Raw genomic sequence first — 14,250 nt, 5'->3', positions numbered from 1 at the left:
TCCTCCCCTGAGCTATACAACGGACTTTAACTCAATCAGGCTCTGAAACAGGAGAGAAAACACACAGAACTAAAGTGATTCAGCACACGATTTTCACAGTGACAATTTTGACATCGGGTTTGCAATAATGAGTGTGAAACCCCTTGTTGTGAATGTGGACAAATGGATTGCAGAGAATGAGACAGCTCTTTTGCCACCGGTGTGCAATAAACTCATGTGAGTAGCAGCCTGGGCTGGTTTCATTCACACATTCAGTTTGAGTTGAACACTGTGGTGTCGCTAGATTTGTGATGAATCACCAAATGAACTATAAAGGCTTTATACAGCATGCATCATAGATGCTTCACAAATGTAGTAATTGAGTTATTATCATGTTGAGCTGTAACAAGTACTGTTTACCCCCTGACTATCTACACTAGTCCAATAGTAATCATTTACACTATGTTGGCAAAGATAAGTGAATGCTTATATTATTTTTCTCCGCAAGGCATTTGTCACAGCTGAACATCATGTTTGTTGGAGGTCCCAACAGCAGAAAGGACTACCACATAGAGGAAGGGGAGGAGGTGAGAGAAAATGCCACTATTCACCTATCACATTGGCTAAATGACGTGGAGTTTGTGTGACCATTCATAGTGCAGAAAATGGTATTCAAAACCTACGAGATATGCAATGTCCCTATCTGAAAGTAAGCAACAAATGCAAGGACACTACCATACTATTTAGTTAGCAGTCACCTGGCCCTCTGTGATAATGCCCTAGAAGCTGGTGTCCGGAGGATTTATTGGCACTGGTGTTGTTAGGCCCGAGATAAAGTTGAGTATATCCTCCGAACACCGGCTTCGAGGGCATTATCACTTTCATACAATGGGTTACCAACATATTCAAATTATGATTGACATATTTTCATTAAAAACGTTGTTTTGATGAATTTATTCATACTATTTCATCTTTCCACGAGATATAGTCCCCGACACAAATCTAAGGTTGCTACCCAAGCAGGCTGGTCGTTCATTCTATTGGTTCGGTTGCCAGAGACGAGAGACCCAGTCGTTTAGTCTTTTTGTTCTGTATTTAAATGTTCCATTTCCATACTGTCACATAAACTCAGTCAGTTCTTCCTACCACCATAGGGACAAATTCCACAAGAATGTTGCACTGTCACCTTTCGGTCAACACTATTTGCTCTGGCTATTTGTCTAGTGGTCCTTCTGTAGCTCAGTTGGTAGAGCATGGCGCTTGTAACGCCAGGGTAGTGGGTTCTATTCCCGGGACCACCCATACGTAGAATGTATGCACACATGACTGTAAGTCGCTTTGGATAAAAGCGTCTGCTAAATGGCATATATTATTATTATATATTAAAGTAAATTCCTGTTAATGTATTTTTCTTTTTTTTTAAATCTTTGGTAGGACGAGAATGTCCCACTTTAAACAAACTACAATTTATAAAGGCTTTATATAGCATAAATAAAGTCTTCATAAGTACAACATATAAGCTTCACAAATCATCTACAACCTTATCTCTTACTATGTAAAGGGTGACATAACAGCACAAAGCAAAGGATTGTAATTGCATTTTCAATAACATAATCTCGCCACTGGAGGTCAGCATAAACACATGCATATCATAGTGAGGACTATTGGCTGTGATTTGAAGCTGAAGACATCCTCCATATCTTGTATCTGTACCTTTTCTAGTCTGTACTTTTCACTGTCATATCCTCTTCCTGTCTTATTTTTGTGCAGCTCTTTTACCAGGTGAAAGGGGACATGTGTCTGAAGTTGGTTGAGAATGGCAAACATAAGGATGTGTGTATCCGCGAGGGGGAGGTGAGAGAAATGGCAATCATTCCACGGTTCTCTCACTAAGCCCACTGTTTAACATAAGTGACATATCAAGCTATGCAGATTTGTTACATTAGTGTTTGTGTCATACACACCCCATGTCCTTCTGTGTCCTTCTGTGTCCTTCTGTGTCCTTCTGTGTCCTTCTGTGGTCCTCAGATGTTTCTGCTCCCAGCTCGGATCGCCCACTCCCCCCAGAGACAGGCTAACACTGTGGGGCTGGTGGTGGAGAGAAGGAGGCTTCAGTCAGAGACCGACTGTTTAAGGTACCACCATCCACCATGTCATCTTATCCTTTACATATATCTCACTCTTCTTACACATTCTTTACCCATCTACAATTGAAGTCGGAAGTTTACATTCACCTTAGCCAAATACATTTAAACTCAGTTTTTCACAATTCCTGACATTTAATCCTAGTAAACATTCCCTGTCTTAGGTCAGTTAGGATCACCACTTTATTTTAAGAATGTGAAATATCAGAATAATAGTAGAAATAATGATTTATTTCAGATTTTATTCATTTCATCACATTCCCAGTGGGTCAGAAGTTTGCATACTGTCTATTAGTATTTGGTAGCATTGCCTTTAAATTGTTTAACTTGGGTCAAACGTTTCGGGTAGCTTTCCACAAGCTTCCCACAATAAGTTGGATGAATATTGGCCCAATCCTCCTGACAGAGCTGGTGAAACTGAGTCAGATTTGTAGGCTTCCTTGCTCGCACACACACTTTTCAGTTCTGCATACAAATGTTCTATGGGATTGAGGTCAGGGCTTTGTAATGGCCACTCCAATGCATTGACTTTGTTGTCCTTAAGCCATTTTGCCACAACTTTGGAAGTATGCTTGGGGTCATTGTCCATTTGGAAGACCCATTTGCGACCAATCTTTAACTTCCTGACTGATGTCTTGAGATGTTGCTTCAATATATCCACATCATTTTCCTTTCTCATGATGTCATCTATTTTGTGAAGTGCACCAGTCCCTCCTGCAGCAAAGCACCCCCACAACATGATGCTGCTACCCCTGTGCCTCACGGTTGGAATGGTGTTCTTCAGCTTGCAAGCGTCCCCCTTTTTCCTACATTATGGTCAAACAGTTCTATTTTTGTTTCATCAGACCAGAGGACATTTCTCCAAAAAGTACAATTTGTGTCCCATGTGTAGTTGCAAACAGTAGTCTGGCTTTTTTATGGTAGTTTTGGAGCAGTTATGTCAATATAGGACTCATTTTACTGTGGATATAGATACTTTTGTACCTGTCTCCTTCAGCATCTTCACAAGATACTTTGCTGTTGTACTGGGATTGATTTGCACTTTTCGCAGCAAAGTACGTTCATCTCTAGGAGACAGAACGCGTCTCCTTCCTTAGTGGTATGATGGCTGCGTCGTCCCATGGTGTTTATACTTGCATACTATTATTTGTACAGATGAATGTGGTACCTTCAGTCATTTGGACATTGCTCCAAAGGATGAACCAAACTCGCGGAGGTCTACAAAATGTTTTCTGAGTCCTTGGCTGATTTCTTTTGATTTTCCCATGATGTCAAGCAAAGAGGCACTGGGTTTGAAGGTAGGCCTTTAAATTCATCAACAGTTACACCTCCAATTGACTCAAATGATGTCAATTAGCCTATCAGAAACTTAAAGCCATGATATAATTTTCTGGAATTTCCCAAGCTGTTTAAAGGCACAGTCAACTTAGTGTTTGTGAACTTCTGAACCACTGGAATTGTGATACAGTGAATTATAAGTGAAATAATCTGTCTGTAAACAATTGTTGGAAAATTACTTGTCTCATGCACAAAGTAGATGTCCTTACCGACTTGCCAAAACTATAGTTTGTTAAGTAACAAGAAATGTGTGGTGTGGTTGAAAAACAAGTTTTAATGACTCCAACCTAAGTGTATGTAAACTTCCCCTTCTCCTTGACCCCCTTACAAGAGAGAGCACGAAAGAGGGCGAGAGGGGTGAGAGAGAAAGAGTATGAAAGCATGGCTCTTTGTGGTTTCAGGTACTATGTGGACAACACTTCAGACACCCTTTTTGAGAGATGGTTTAACTGTGAAAACCTGGGGACCCAGCTGGTGCCACTGATTCAAGAGTGAGACTTAATATAATTGATTTTAGTCTGGCATGAAACATAACACTTTCCAATGGACATTAGTGCTCAGCAGTGTTATACTCAGCTGATGCTGTGTTTCTCAGGTTCTTTGCGTCGGAGCAGCACAGAACAGGCAAGCCAAACCCAGGTGAGTCCCCATCTCACAAAATGACACAATGGGAATGTTGAGCTTCAATAGGTTTACATTTACATTTAAGTCATTTAGCAGACGCTCTTATCCAGAGCGACTTACAAATTGGTGCATTCACCTTATGACATCCAGTGGAACAGTCACTTTACAATAGTGCATCTAAATCTTAAAGGGTTGACATCAATCTTAAAGGGTCTTAAAGGGTTGACATCAGTTTGGCACACTACTGACTGAAAATGCATTATGTCCCGATTTGCCCACCTTTTATTTTTGTGTGGTTTTACGTCGGGTCTGTAGATATTTTGCTGTGCTGGTGTATCCCACTCCCCGGGAGCCCTGGGCAACTTTCATGGGGATGGGGACCACAAAAAAACGTAACTCATCATAAACGGCCACAGTGGCTCATGGATCTGAGTACGCCATGGGGGGAGAGAAGATTTTGCAATTTTATAACTAATTTCATGCAATTCTACTCAATTCTACTCAGTTAAGACCCCAACTGAGTCCTCCCCCAAATTTAAAAAATAATAATAAATCATCTAAAATATAAACAAAACGTCCTCTCACTGTCAAGTGCATTTATTTTCAGCATACTTAACATGTAAATATTTGTATGAACATAACAAGATTCAACAACTGAGACATAAACTGAACAAGTTACACAGACATGTGACTAACAGAAATGGAATAATGTGTCCCTGAACAAAGGGGGGTCAAAATCAAAAGTATTTGGTGTGGCCACCAGCTGCATTAAGTACTGCAGTGCATCTCCTCATCATGGACAGAACCAGATTTGCCAGTACTTGCTGTGAGATGTTACTCCACTCTTCTACCAAGCACCTAGCCCTAGCCCCCAATCCAACAGGTTCCAGATGTGCTCAATGGGCTTGAGATGCGGGCTCTTCGCTGGCCATGACAGAACACTGACATTCCTGTCTTGCAGGAATCACGCACAGAACGAGCAATATGGCTGGTGGCATTGTCATGCTGGAGGGTCATGTCAGGATGAACCTGCAGGAAGGGTACCACATGAGGATGTCTTCCCTGTAACGCACAGCGTTGAGATTGCCTGCAATGACAACAAGCTCAGTCCGATGATGCTGTGACACACCGCCCCAGACAATGACGGACACTCAACCTCCAAATCGATTCCACTCCAGAGTACAGGCCTCGGTGTAACGCTCATTCCTTCGACGATATACGCAAATCCGACCATCACCCCTGGTTAGACAAAACCGCGACTCGTCAGTGAAGAGCACTTTTTGCCAGTCCTGTCTGGTCCAGCAACGGAGGGTTTGCGCCCATAGGCGATGTTGTTTCCGGTGATGTTTTTATTTCACCTTTATTTAACCAGGTAAACTAGTTGAGAACAAGTTCTCATTTACAACTGCGACCTGACCAAGATAAAGCAAAGCAGTGCAACAGAAAAAACAACACAGAGTTGCACATGGAATAAACAAGCATACAGTCAATAACACAATAGAAATCAATAAAGTCTATATATAGTGTGTGCAAATGGCATGAGGAGGTAAGGCAATAAATAGGCCATAGTAGCAAAGTAATTACAATTTAGCAGATTAACACTGGAGTGATAGATGAGCAGATGATGATGAGCAGATGATGGTGTGTAGGTTGTGATACTGGTGTGCAAAAGATCAGCAAAGTATATAAAAACAATATGGGGATGAGGTAGGTAGATTGGGTGGGCTATTTACAGATGGACTATGTACAGCTGCAGCGATCATTTAGCTGCTCAGATAGCTGCTGTTTAAAGTTAGTGAGGGAAATGGAAGTCTCCAGCTTCAGCAATTTTTGCAATTCGTTCCAGTCACTGGCAGCAGAGAACTGGAAGGAAAGGCGGCCAAAGGAGGTGTTGGCTTTCGGGATGACCAGTGAGATATAGCTGCTGGAGAGCGTGCTATGGGTGGGTGTTGTTATCGTGACCAGTGAGCTGAGATAAGGCGGAGCTTTACCTAGCATAGATTTATAGATGACCTGGAGTCAATGGGTCTGGCGACGAATATGTAGCGAGGGCCAGCCGACTAGAGCATTCAAGTCGCAGTGGTGGGTGGTATAAGGGGCTTTGGTAACAAAACAGATGGCACTGTGATAGACTACATCCAATTTGCTGAGTAGAGTATTGGAAGCTATTTTGTAGATGACATCACCGAAGTCGAGGATTGGTATGATAGTCAGTTTTACTAGGGTAAGTTTGGCGGCGAGAGTGAAGGAGGCTTTGTTGCGAAATAGTAAGCCTATTCTAGATTTTATTTTGGATTGGAGATGTTTGATAGGAGTCTGGAAGGAGAGTTTACAGTCTAGTCAGACACCTAGGAATTTGTAGTTGTCCATGTATTCTAGGTCAGAACTGTCCAGAGTAGTGACGCTAGTCAGGCAGGTGGGTGCGGGCAGCGATCAGTTGAAAAGCATGCATTTAGTTTTACTAGCGTTAAAGAGTAGTTGGAGGCCACGGAAGATGTGTTGTATGGCATTGAAGCTAGTTTGGAGGTTAGTTAACACAGTGTCCAAAGAAGGGGCAGATGTATAGAGAATGGTGCCGTCTGCGTAGAGGTGGATCAGGGAATCACCCGCAGCAAGAACGACATTGTGGATATATACAGAGAAAAGAGTCGGCCCGAGAATTAAACACTGTGGCACCCACATAGAGACTGACAGAGGTCCGGATAACAGGCCTCTCCGATTTGACTCACTGAACTCTGTCTGAGAAGTGGTTGGTGAACCAGGCGAGGCAGTCATTTGAGAAACCAAGGCTATTGAGTCTGCCGATAAGAATACGGTGATTGACAGAGTCGAAAGCCTTGTCCAGGTCGATGAATGACGGCTGCACAGTACTGTCTTTTATCGGTGGCGGTTATGATACCTTGAAAGTGGATGAGGTGCACCCATGACCAGCTCGGAAACCAGATTGCATAGCGGAGAAGGTATCGATGGGATTCGAAATGGTCATTGATCTGTTTATTAACGTGGCTTTCAAGACTTTAGAAAGGCAGGGCAGGATAGATATAGATCTATAACAGTTTGGGTGGGTCTTGAGTGTCAACCCTTTAGGGATCTCGGACGATAAGAAAGAGAGGTTGAACAGACTGGTAATAGGGGTTGCAACAATGGTGGCTGATCATTTTAGAAAGAGAGGGTCCAGATTGTCTTGCCCAGCTAATTTGTAAGTGTTCAGGTTTTGCAGCTCTTTCAGAACATCTGCTATCTGGATTTAGGTGAAGGAGAAGCTGGGGAGGCTCGGGCAAGTAGCTGCGGGAGGTGCGGAGCTGTTGGACGGGGTTGGGGTAGCCAGGAGAAAAGTATGGCTAGCCGTAGAGAAATGCTTATTGAAATTTTCGATTATCATGGATTTATCGGTGGTGACCGTGTTACCTAGCCTCAGTGCAGTGGGCAGCTGGGAGGAGGTGCTCTTGTTCTCTATGGACTTTAAAGTGTGCCAAAATGTTTTGGCACACTTTAAGAGCTACAGGATGCACATTTCTGTTTGAAAAAGTTAGCCTTTGCTTCCCTGACTGACTGTGTGTAATGGTTCCTGATTGCTCTGAACAGTTGCATATCGCAGGGACTATTTGATGCTATTGCAGTCCGCCACAGGATGTTTTTGTGCTGGCCAAGGGCAGTCAGGTCTGGAGTGAACCAAGGGCTATATCTGTTCTTAGTTCTACATTTTTTGAAAGGGGCATGCTTATTTAAAATGGTGAGGAAATGTGTATATATACTGTATATATACAGTTCGATCAGAAAGTATTCAGACCCATTCCCTTTTCCACATTTTGTTACGTTAATAGCCTTATTCTAAAATGAATACACACAATCTACACACTATACCCCATAATGACAAAGCGAAAACAGGTTTTTAGACATTTTTGGCACAATCCCTACGGTGAAGCATGGTGGTGGCGGCATCATGCTGTGGGGATGTTATTCAGCGGCAGGGACTACAAGACTAGTCAGGATCGAGGAAAATATGAACAGAGCAAAGTACAGAGAGATCTTTCATGAAAACCTGCTCCAGAGAGCCCAGGACCTCAGACTGGGGCGAAGGTTCACCTTCCAACTGGACAACGTCACGAAGCACACAGCCAAGACAATGCAGGAGTGGCTTCAGGACAAGTCTCTGAATGTCCTAGAGTGGCCCAGCCAGAGCCCGGACTTGAACCAGATCGAACATCTCTGGAGAGACCTCAAAATAGAGGAGCAGCAAAGCTCCCCATCCAACCTGACAGCGCTTGAGAGCATCTGCAGAGATGTATGGGAGAAACTCCCCAATTCCTGCCAAAGGTGCTTCAACAGAGTACTGAGTAAACAGTCTGAATACTCATATAAATGTGATATTTCAGTTTTTTATATTTAATACATTTTCAAAAAAATCTAAGAACCTGTTTTTGCTTTGTCATTATGGGGTATTGTGTGTAGATTGATTAGAGAAAAAAAAACATTTTGTCACACCCTGACCTGTTTCACCTGTCCTTGTGCGTGTCTCCACCCCCTCCAGGTGTCACCCATCTTCCAATTATCCCCTGCGTATTTATACCTGTGTTCTCTGTCTGATTGTTGCCAGTTCATCTTGTTCGTTCAAGCTTACCAGCATTTTTCCTGTCAGCGCCTATCGGTTACCAGCTTCCGGATTTGACCTTTGCCTGTCCTGACCCTGTACCCGCCCGCCTGACCTCTCTGCCTGACCCTGAGCCTGCTGTCCTGTACCTTTGCTCCACCACTGGATTACTGAACCCTGCCTGTCCCTGACCCTGAGTCCGCCTGCCGTCCTGTACCTTTGCCTTACCATGGATTTTTGACCCCTGCCTGCCTTGACCTGTCGTTGCCTGCCCTTGTTGCCACATTTAACAGTGTTACTTGAACAGTCTGCATCTGGTCTTACCTTGATTCCTGATACATTTTCTACGTTGTACAATAATGGTGAGGACATCAAAACTATTAAATATCACATATGGAATCATGAAGCAGCAAAAAAAGTGTTAAACAACTCAAAATATATTTTAGATTCTTCAAAGTAGCCACCCTTTGCCTTGATGACAGCTTTGCACACTATTGGCATTCTCTCCACCAGCTTCACAAGGTAGTCACCTGAAATGCATTTCAATTAACAGTTGTGCCTTGCAAAAACTTAATTGGTGGAATTTTTTCAGTCTTAATGTATTTGAGCTAATCTGTTGTGTTGTGACAAGGTAGGGGTGGTATATAGAAGATAGCCTTGCCTAGTTAAATCAAGGCTCAATTAAAAATGCATGCCCTATTTGGTAAAAGACCAAGTCCATATTATGGCAAGCACTGCTCAAATAAGCTAAGAGAAAAGACAGGCCATCATTACTTTAAACCTCTTAGCGATCATTGGGACTCTAGCTTCCCAGCTCGACAAAATCCGGTGAAATTGCAGAGAGCGAAATTTAAAAACCAAAGTAGTAATATTAAACGTTCGTAAAAGTGTTATAACCCATTCAAGTGTTATAAACCATTCTTTAGCTTAGAATCTTGGTAATCAAACCACTTTGTCCGATTTACAATAGGCTTTACGACGAAAGGATAGTATTTGATCGTCTGAGGACAGCGCCTCACCCCCACTTCCTGCATTAACATTAATTCATAACCTGCACAGGTGTCACAAAACTCAAAAATAGTGATAAAATAAATCACTTACCTTTGAAGATCTTCATCTTTTTGCAATCCAAAGGCTCCCAGTTACACAATGAATGGTTGTTTTGTTCGATAAAGTCCTTCATATCCCGCGTTTGATTCAGAAATCCACCTGTTCGAACCTGTTCCAACTCGCCCAACATGCCTACAAAGGAATCTAAAAAAGTTACCTGTAAACTTCGTCCAAACATTGCAAACAACGTTTCTAATCCAACCGCAGGTACCCTAATATGTCAATAATCAAATTTAAGACGGAATATACGGTGTTCAATATCGGAGAAAAAGAACGAGGAACGCGCGCTCATTCACGCGCGCCAAAAGACTAGAGTCCTTCTGAGTGACACTTAGAAAGAATACGAACACTTCTTAATTAAAAAAAAAACAAGCATGAAAAATGTATATAGACTGTTGACATCTAGTAGAAGCCATAGGAACTGCAATCTGGGTCCTAAATAATAGACTTTCCCATAGAAAAGCATTGAAAAGTGCAATGACCTCAAAAACAAAAGAAATCCCTGGGTGGATTGTCCTCGGGGTTTCACCTGCCAAATCAGTTCTGTTATACCCACAGACAATAGTTTAACAGTTTTAGAAACTTCAGAATGTTGTTTATCCAATGCTTGCATATCCTAGCTTCTGGGCCTGAGTAACAGGCAGCTTACTTTTGGCACGTTTGTCAAAATACTGCATGAAGGTCAGTCAATTCGGAAAATGTCAAGAACTTTGAAAGTTTCAAGTGCAATCGCAAAAACCATGATGATAAAACTGGCTCTCATGAGGACTGCCACAGGAAAGGAAGACCCTGAGTTACCTCTGTTTAGAGGATAAGTTCATTGGCGATACCATCCTCAGAAATTGCAGCCCAAATAAATTCTTAACAGAGTTGAAGTAACAGGCACGTCTCAACATCAATTGTTCAGAGGAGCCTGTGAATCATGAATCAGACCTTCATGGTCGAATTGCTACAAAGAAACTACAACTAAAGGACACCAATAAGAAGCAGAGACTTGCTTGGAATAATGCACATTAGACTGGTCAAAATCTATCCTTTGGTCTGATGAGTCCACATTTGAGATTTTTGATTCCAACCGCCGTGTCTTTGTGAGATGCAGAGTAGGTGAACAGATGATCTCTGCATGTGTGGTTCCCACTGTGAAGCATGGAGGAGGAGGTGTGGGGTGCTTTGCTGGTGACACAGTCAGTGATTTATTTAGAGTTCAAGGCACGCTTAACCATCCCAACTGGTTTGTGCTTAGTGGGACTATCATTTGTTTATTAAACAGGACAATGACTCATCACACCTCCAGGCTGTGCAAGGGCTATTTGACTAAGAAGGATAATGATGTAATGATGCATCAGATGACCTGGTCTTCACAATTACCCAACCTCAACCCAATTTAGATGGTTTGGGATTAGTTGGACCGCAGATTGAAGGAAAAGCAGCCATCAAGTGCTCAGCATATGTGGGAACTCCTTCAAGACTATTGGAAAAACTGGTTGAGAGAATGCCAAGAGTGTGCAAAGCTGTCATGAAGGCAATGTGTGGCTACTTTGAAGAATCTCAAATATAAAATGTTTGCCCACGTTTTTGGTTACTAAATGATTCCATATGTGTTATTTCATAGTTTTGATGTCCACACTTTTGACTGGTACTGTATATTTTTGGAGTGTGTGAAATTGGTCCGCAGGCCTACAAAAGTTTGCCAACTGTTGCCCATGTTGTGGAAATTCTAATCAATAATGAGGAGAGACAAGGTCAATTACCAATCATGATATTACTTTATTCAAATATTATTAATAAGGAAAGCATAGAGTAATTGCTTCGATAATGATCAGGCTGGTCGGCTCAAAACATCCAAGTGTTGTGGCGAATAGCTCTGACATACGAAGAATACAAATATATTTTATAGAAAAGATACACCCTTTTAGTCTTCATGAAAAACAACAGATGTATGGAATGGGTCACAAGGTGAAACTTGATATTTGAGAAAGGAGTATCCCGCAGCCAGATAGCATTTGCTATGATGACTGTTCTTATTGTTCAGTCTGGCTAAGACGAGGCTCCGATCTCGTTCCCGGTACTTCATAGCACAGAAACACCAATTCATTCTATGGCATAAATAAATTGTCAACTCCAGATACTCCCATCTCATACAAAACCCCTTCTTGACAACACACCTTGACGAGCTCACTGAGGGGAGTGAGCCTCTAGCTCACCTACCCCAGGATAGGTGCAACATCAGAGATGATATACAATGGTTCCAGACACTATCCCACACATCTTGTCTCAGACATTATCTCCCCCAAGGCCAAAGGAGGGAGTGACTGGTGCACAGACATTGTGGAGACAAGTAATTAGTTCCCCGTTAATCACGCCATCACTTCACATGGTTTAGAATATGTAAAACATGTTTACATATGAAGACAATGTTCCCTCCTGTCCTCTTCTCTTTCTGATATTCTGCATATCACCAGGGACATGTGAAAGACAAGCCTGACTTCACCCCTCTCTGGGCCCCAGGTGACTGAGGCCCATATGAGGGAGGAAGGGCAACTGCCATCACCAGAGTCCAAAGGGATATATTCTAATAACAAGCATATCATATAAGCATATTATGAAGATAAGACATCTTAATTATCTATGTTAACTAACTAATTCTGATTCTTCCGCTACACCCATCCCTGTTCTATGTGTTATCATTTTTTGTGCTATCGTTGTGCATACTGTATCGCACTGAGATGCATTCCTGCCTCTGTTTGTCTAGATGAGGTCTTCAGACAGCCTCCCTTCCCCATGAACACCATGCATGTGATGACCCCCTTCCACTTTAGAGACTGGGTGGACAAACAGCAACCCTCACTGGCCAGTGGACGCCCCATAGACATGTTTGGGGCCCAGTTTGAGACAGAGGTGACCCTGGCATATCCCAATTATCAAATCAAATCAAATCAAATTTATTTATATAGCCCTTCGTACATCAGCTGATATCTCAAAGTGCTGTACAGAAACCCAGCCTAAAACCCCAAACAGCAAACAATGCAGGTGTAAAAGCACCTTGACTTAGCATTATGACTTAGTTATTTTCCTGACCTTTCACATCGATTGAGACCTTTCAAAGTGATCAGTCTAGACTGAGCGCCCCACTGATTCAAACTCATGACTCGCTAATATTGAAAGTTGAATACAATGTGGCTCATTTGTGTGTTGATTATGCTGCTCCTTGTTGTAGTAGGAGGGAAGTGAGCTATAATTAAATTAGGACTGGTTTATCAGTTTAGTGAGTGTATAGATGATGATGGTGGTGGTGGTGAGGATGATGGTGATGGTGACTATAGTGATGTTTCTTCTACTACTCTGTGACAGACCCTCCTGTATGGGCCCGGGCAGACAGAGGCTTGTGAACGAGAAACTGATGTCTGGATATGGCAGCAGGTATGTCTGCTATTATTGCTCTATTAGAGTATTTGTATTTCTTTCATGTTATCATGCCTTCAGTATTAATTTCAATTTGTGCTATTTCTCTCTCTTCCTTTACATCTATGTGCTTCCCTCTGTCTATTTGCACTTTGTCTCACACTCACCCTCTCTTCCTCTATCAGGAGGGATCCTCCCATGTGACTCTGGATGGCCAAGAGTTCCCTCTATCCACAGGAGACAGCCTACTCATTCCTGGACACAGCCAGTGAGTGGGATGATGAGTATGATAATAAGAGAAGGAAAAAGACGATTGAGGGGATGTGTGCATGTTTGTGAATGACCCCAAGAAATGGCATTTGAGGAAAAATGTTGAATTCAAGCAACACAAAGAGAAGTTAGGCAACTGTCTGTCAGATACAGTAGATGCTGTTATTTTGTGGTTCGATAGAGGAATCTGTTTGACTTTGTATTTGTCTGATTTCTATGCTGCAGGTACCAATGGAGTCGGGCTGAGGGGAGCGTATCCCTGTTTGTTGCTCAGAACCCAGAGAGAAAGCGTGCATGACCTCTGATGACCCCACTCTCTTCTGTGACACACAAGGAAAAAGGAGGGTCAGCAAAAGAGATTGTATGCTCTTTTGCTACAGAGAGCATAATTATAACCCTGTCATAAATTACGTTGAAGAATAACTCTGCAATGAACTCAAAGATCAGATATGGAGAGGTAGAGTAAACAGGGAGTAAAACTAGTTCTTATTTTCAGAACAAATTATAATAGAACATCTTCACAAACGTAATTTAAATAATAAACTTGATTAAGTTGCAGTATATTTTCATACTTTCAGAATTATTTTGAAACTGAATTTAATTGAAACTGAATTGTACATTTGTAACTCGTTTCAGGAAACTAGTTATATGTTGCGCATCACCAATTCACAGGAGATCAATTTGAATGTAAACTTTTTTTAATCAAAATGCGTTTTTTTGGCAGAGCTTCTGGAACATATGAACTTTCATGTGCCTAATAACAAAATTGTATGCCATCTGTAAATTCTAACA

The 14,250-nt window shown here is 42.1% G+C and overlaps 1 protein-coding gene across 1 annotated transcript; it reads left to right on the top strand.

The window, feature by feature from the left end:
- Positions 1 to 14,019, top strand: haao (3-hydroxyanthranilate 3,4-dioxygenase). Its single transcript, XM_035798696.2, has 10 exons — positions 1 to 216; positions 488 to 566; positions 1,750 to 1,833; positions 2,008 to 2,114; positions 3,863 to 3,952; positions 4,057 to 4,100; positions 12,539 to 12,684; positions 13,138 to 13,206; positions 13,374 to 13,456; positions 13,684 to 14,019. The coding sequence occupies exons 1-10, from the start codon at positions 128 to 130 to the stop codon at positions 13,754 to 13,756; spliced, it is 864 nt and encodes a 287-aa protein (XP_035654589.1). The 5' UTR covers positions 1 to 127; the 3' UTR covers positions 13,757 to 14,019.
- The last annotated feature ends 231 nt before the right edge of the window (positions 14,020 to 14,250 follow it).

The sequence above is a fragment of the Oncorhynchus keta genome, chromosome 2 (assembly GCF_023373465.1).
Source record: "Oncorhynchus keta strain PuntledgeMale-10-30-2019 chromosome 2, Oket_V2, whole genome shotgun sequence".
Lineage (NCBI taxonomy): Eukaryota > Metazoa > Chordata > Actinopteri > Salmoniformes > Salmonidae > Oncorhynchus > Oncorhynchus keta.
This window is presented reverse-complemented; position numbering and strand designations above follow the sequence as displayed.

Bases quoted from the DNA above. Each gene is read 5' to 3' on its own strand.
- haao (XM_035798696.2), top strand. From the start codon at position 128: ATGAGTGTGAAACCCCTTGTTGTGAATGTGGACAAATGGATTGCAGAG. The intron at 4,101-12,538 runs GTGAGTCCCCAT...CTGTTTGTCTAG, and splicing joins AACAGGCAAGCCAAACCCAG to ATGAGGTCTTCAGACAGCCT. The intron at 12,685-13,137 runs GTGACCCTGGCA...ACTCTGTGACAG, and splicing joins GGGCCCAGTTTGAGACAGAG to ACCCTCCTGTATGGGCCCGG.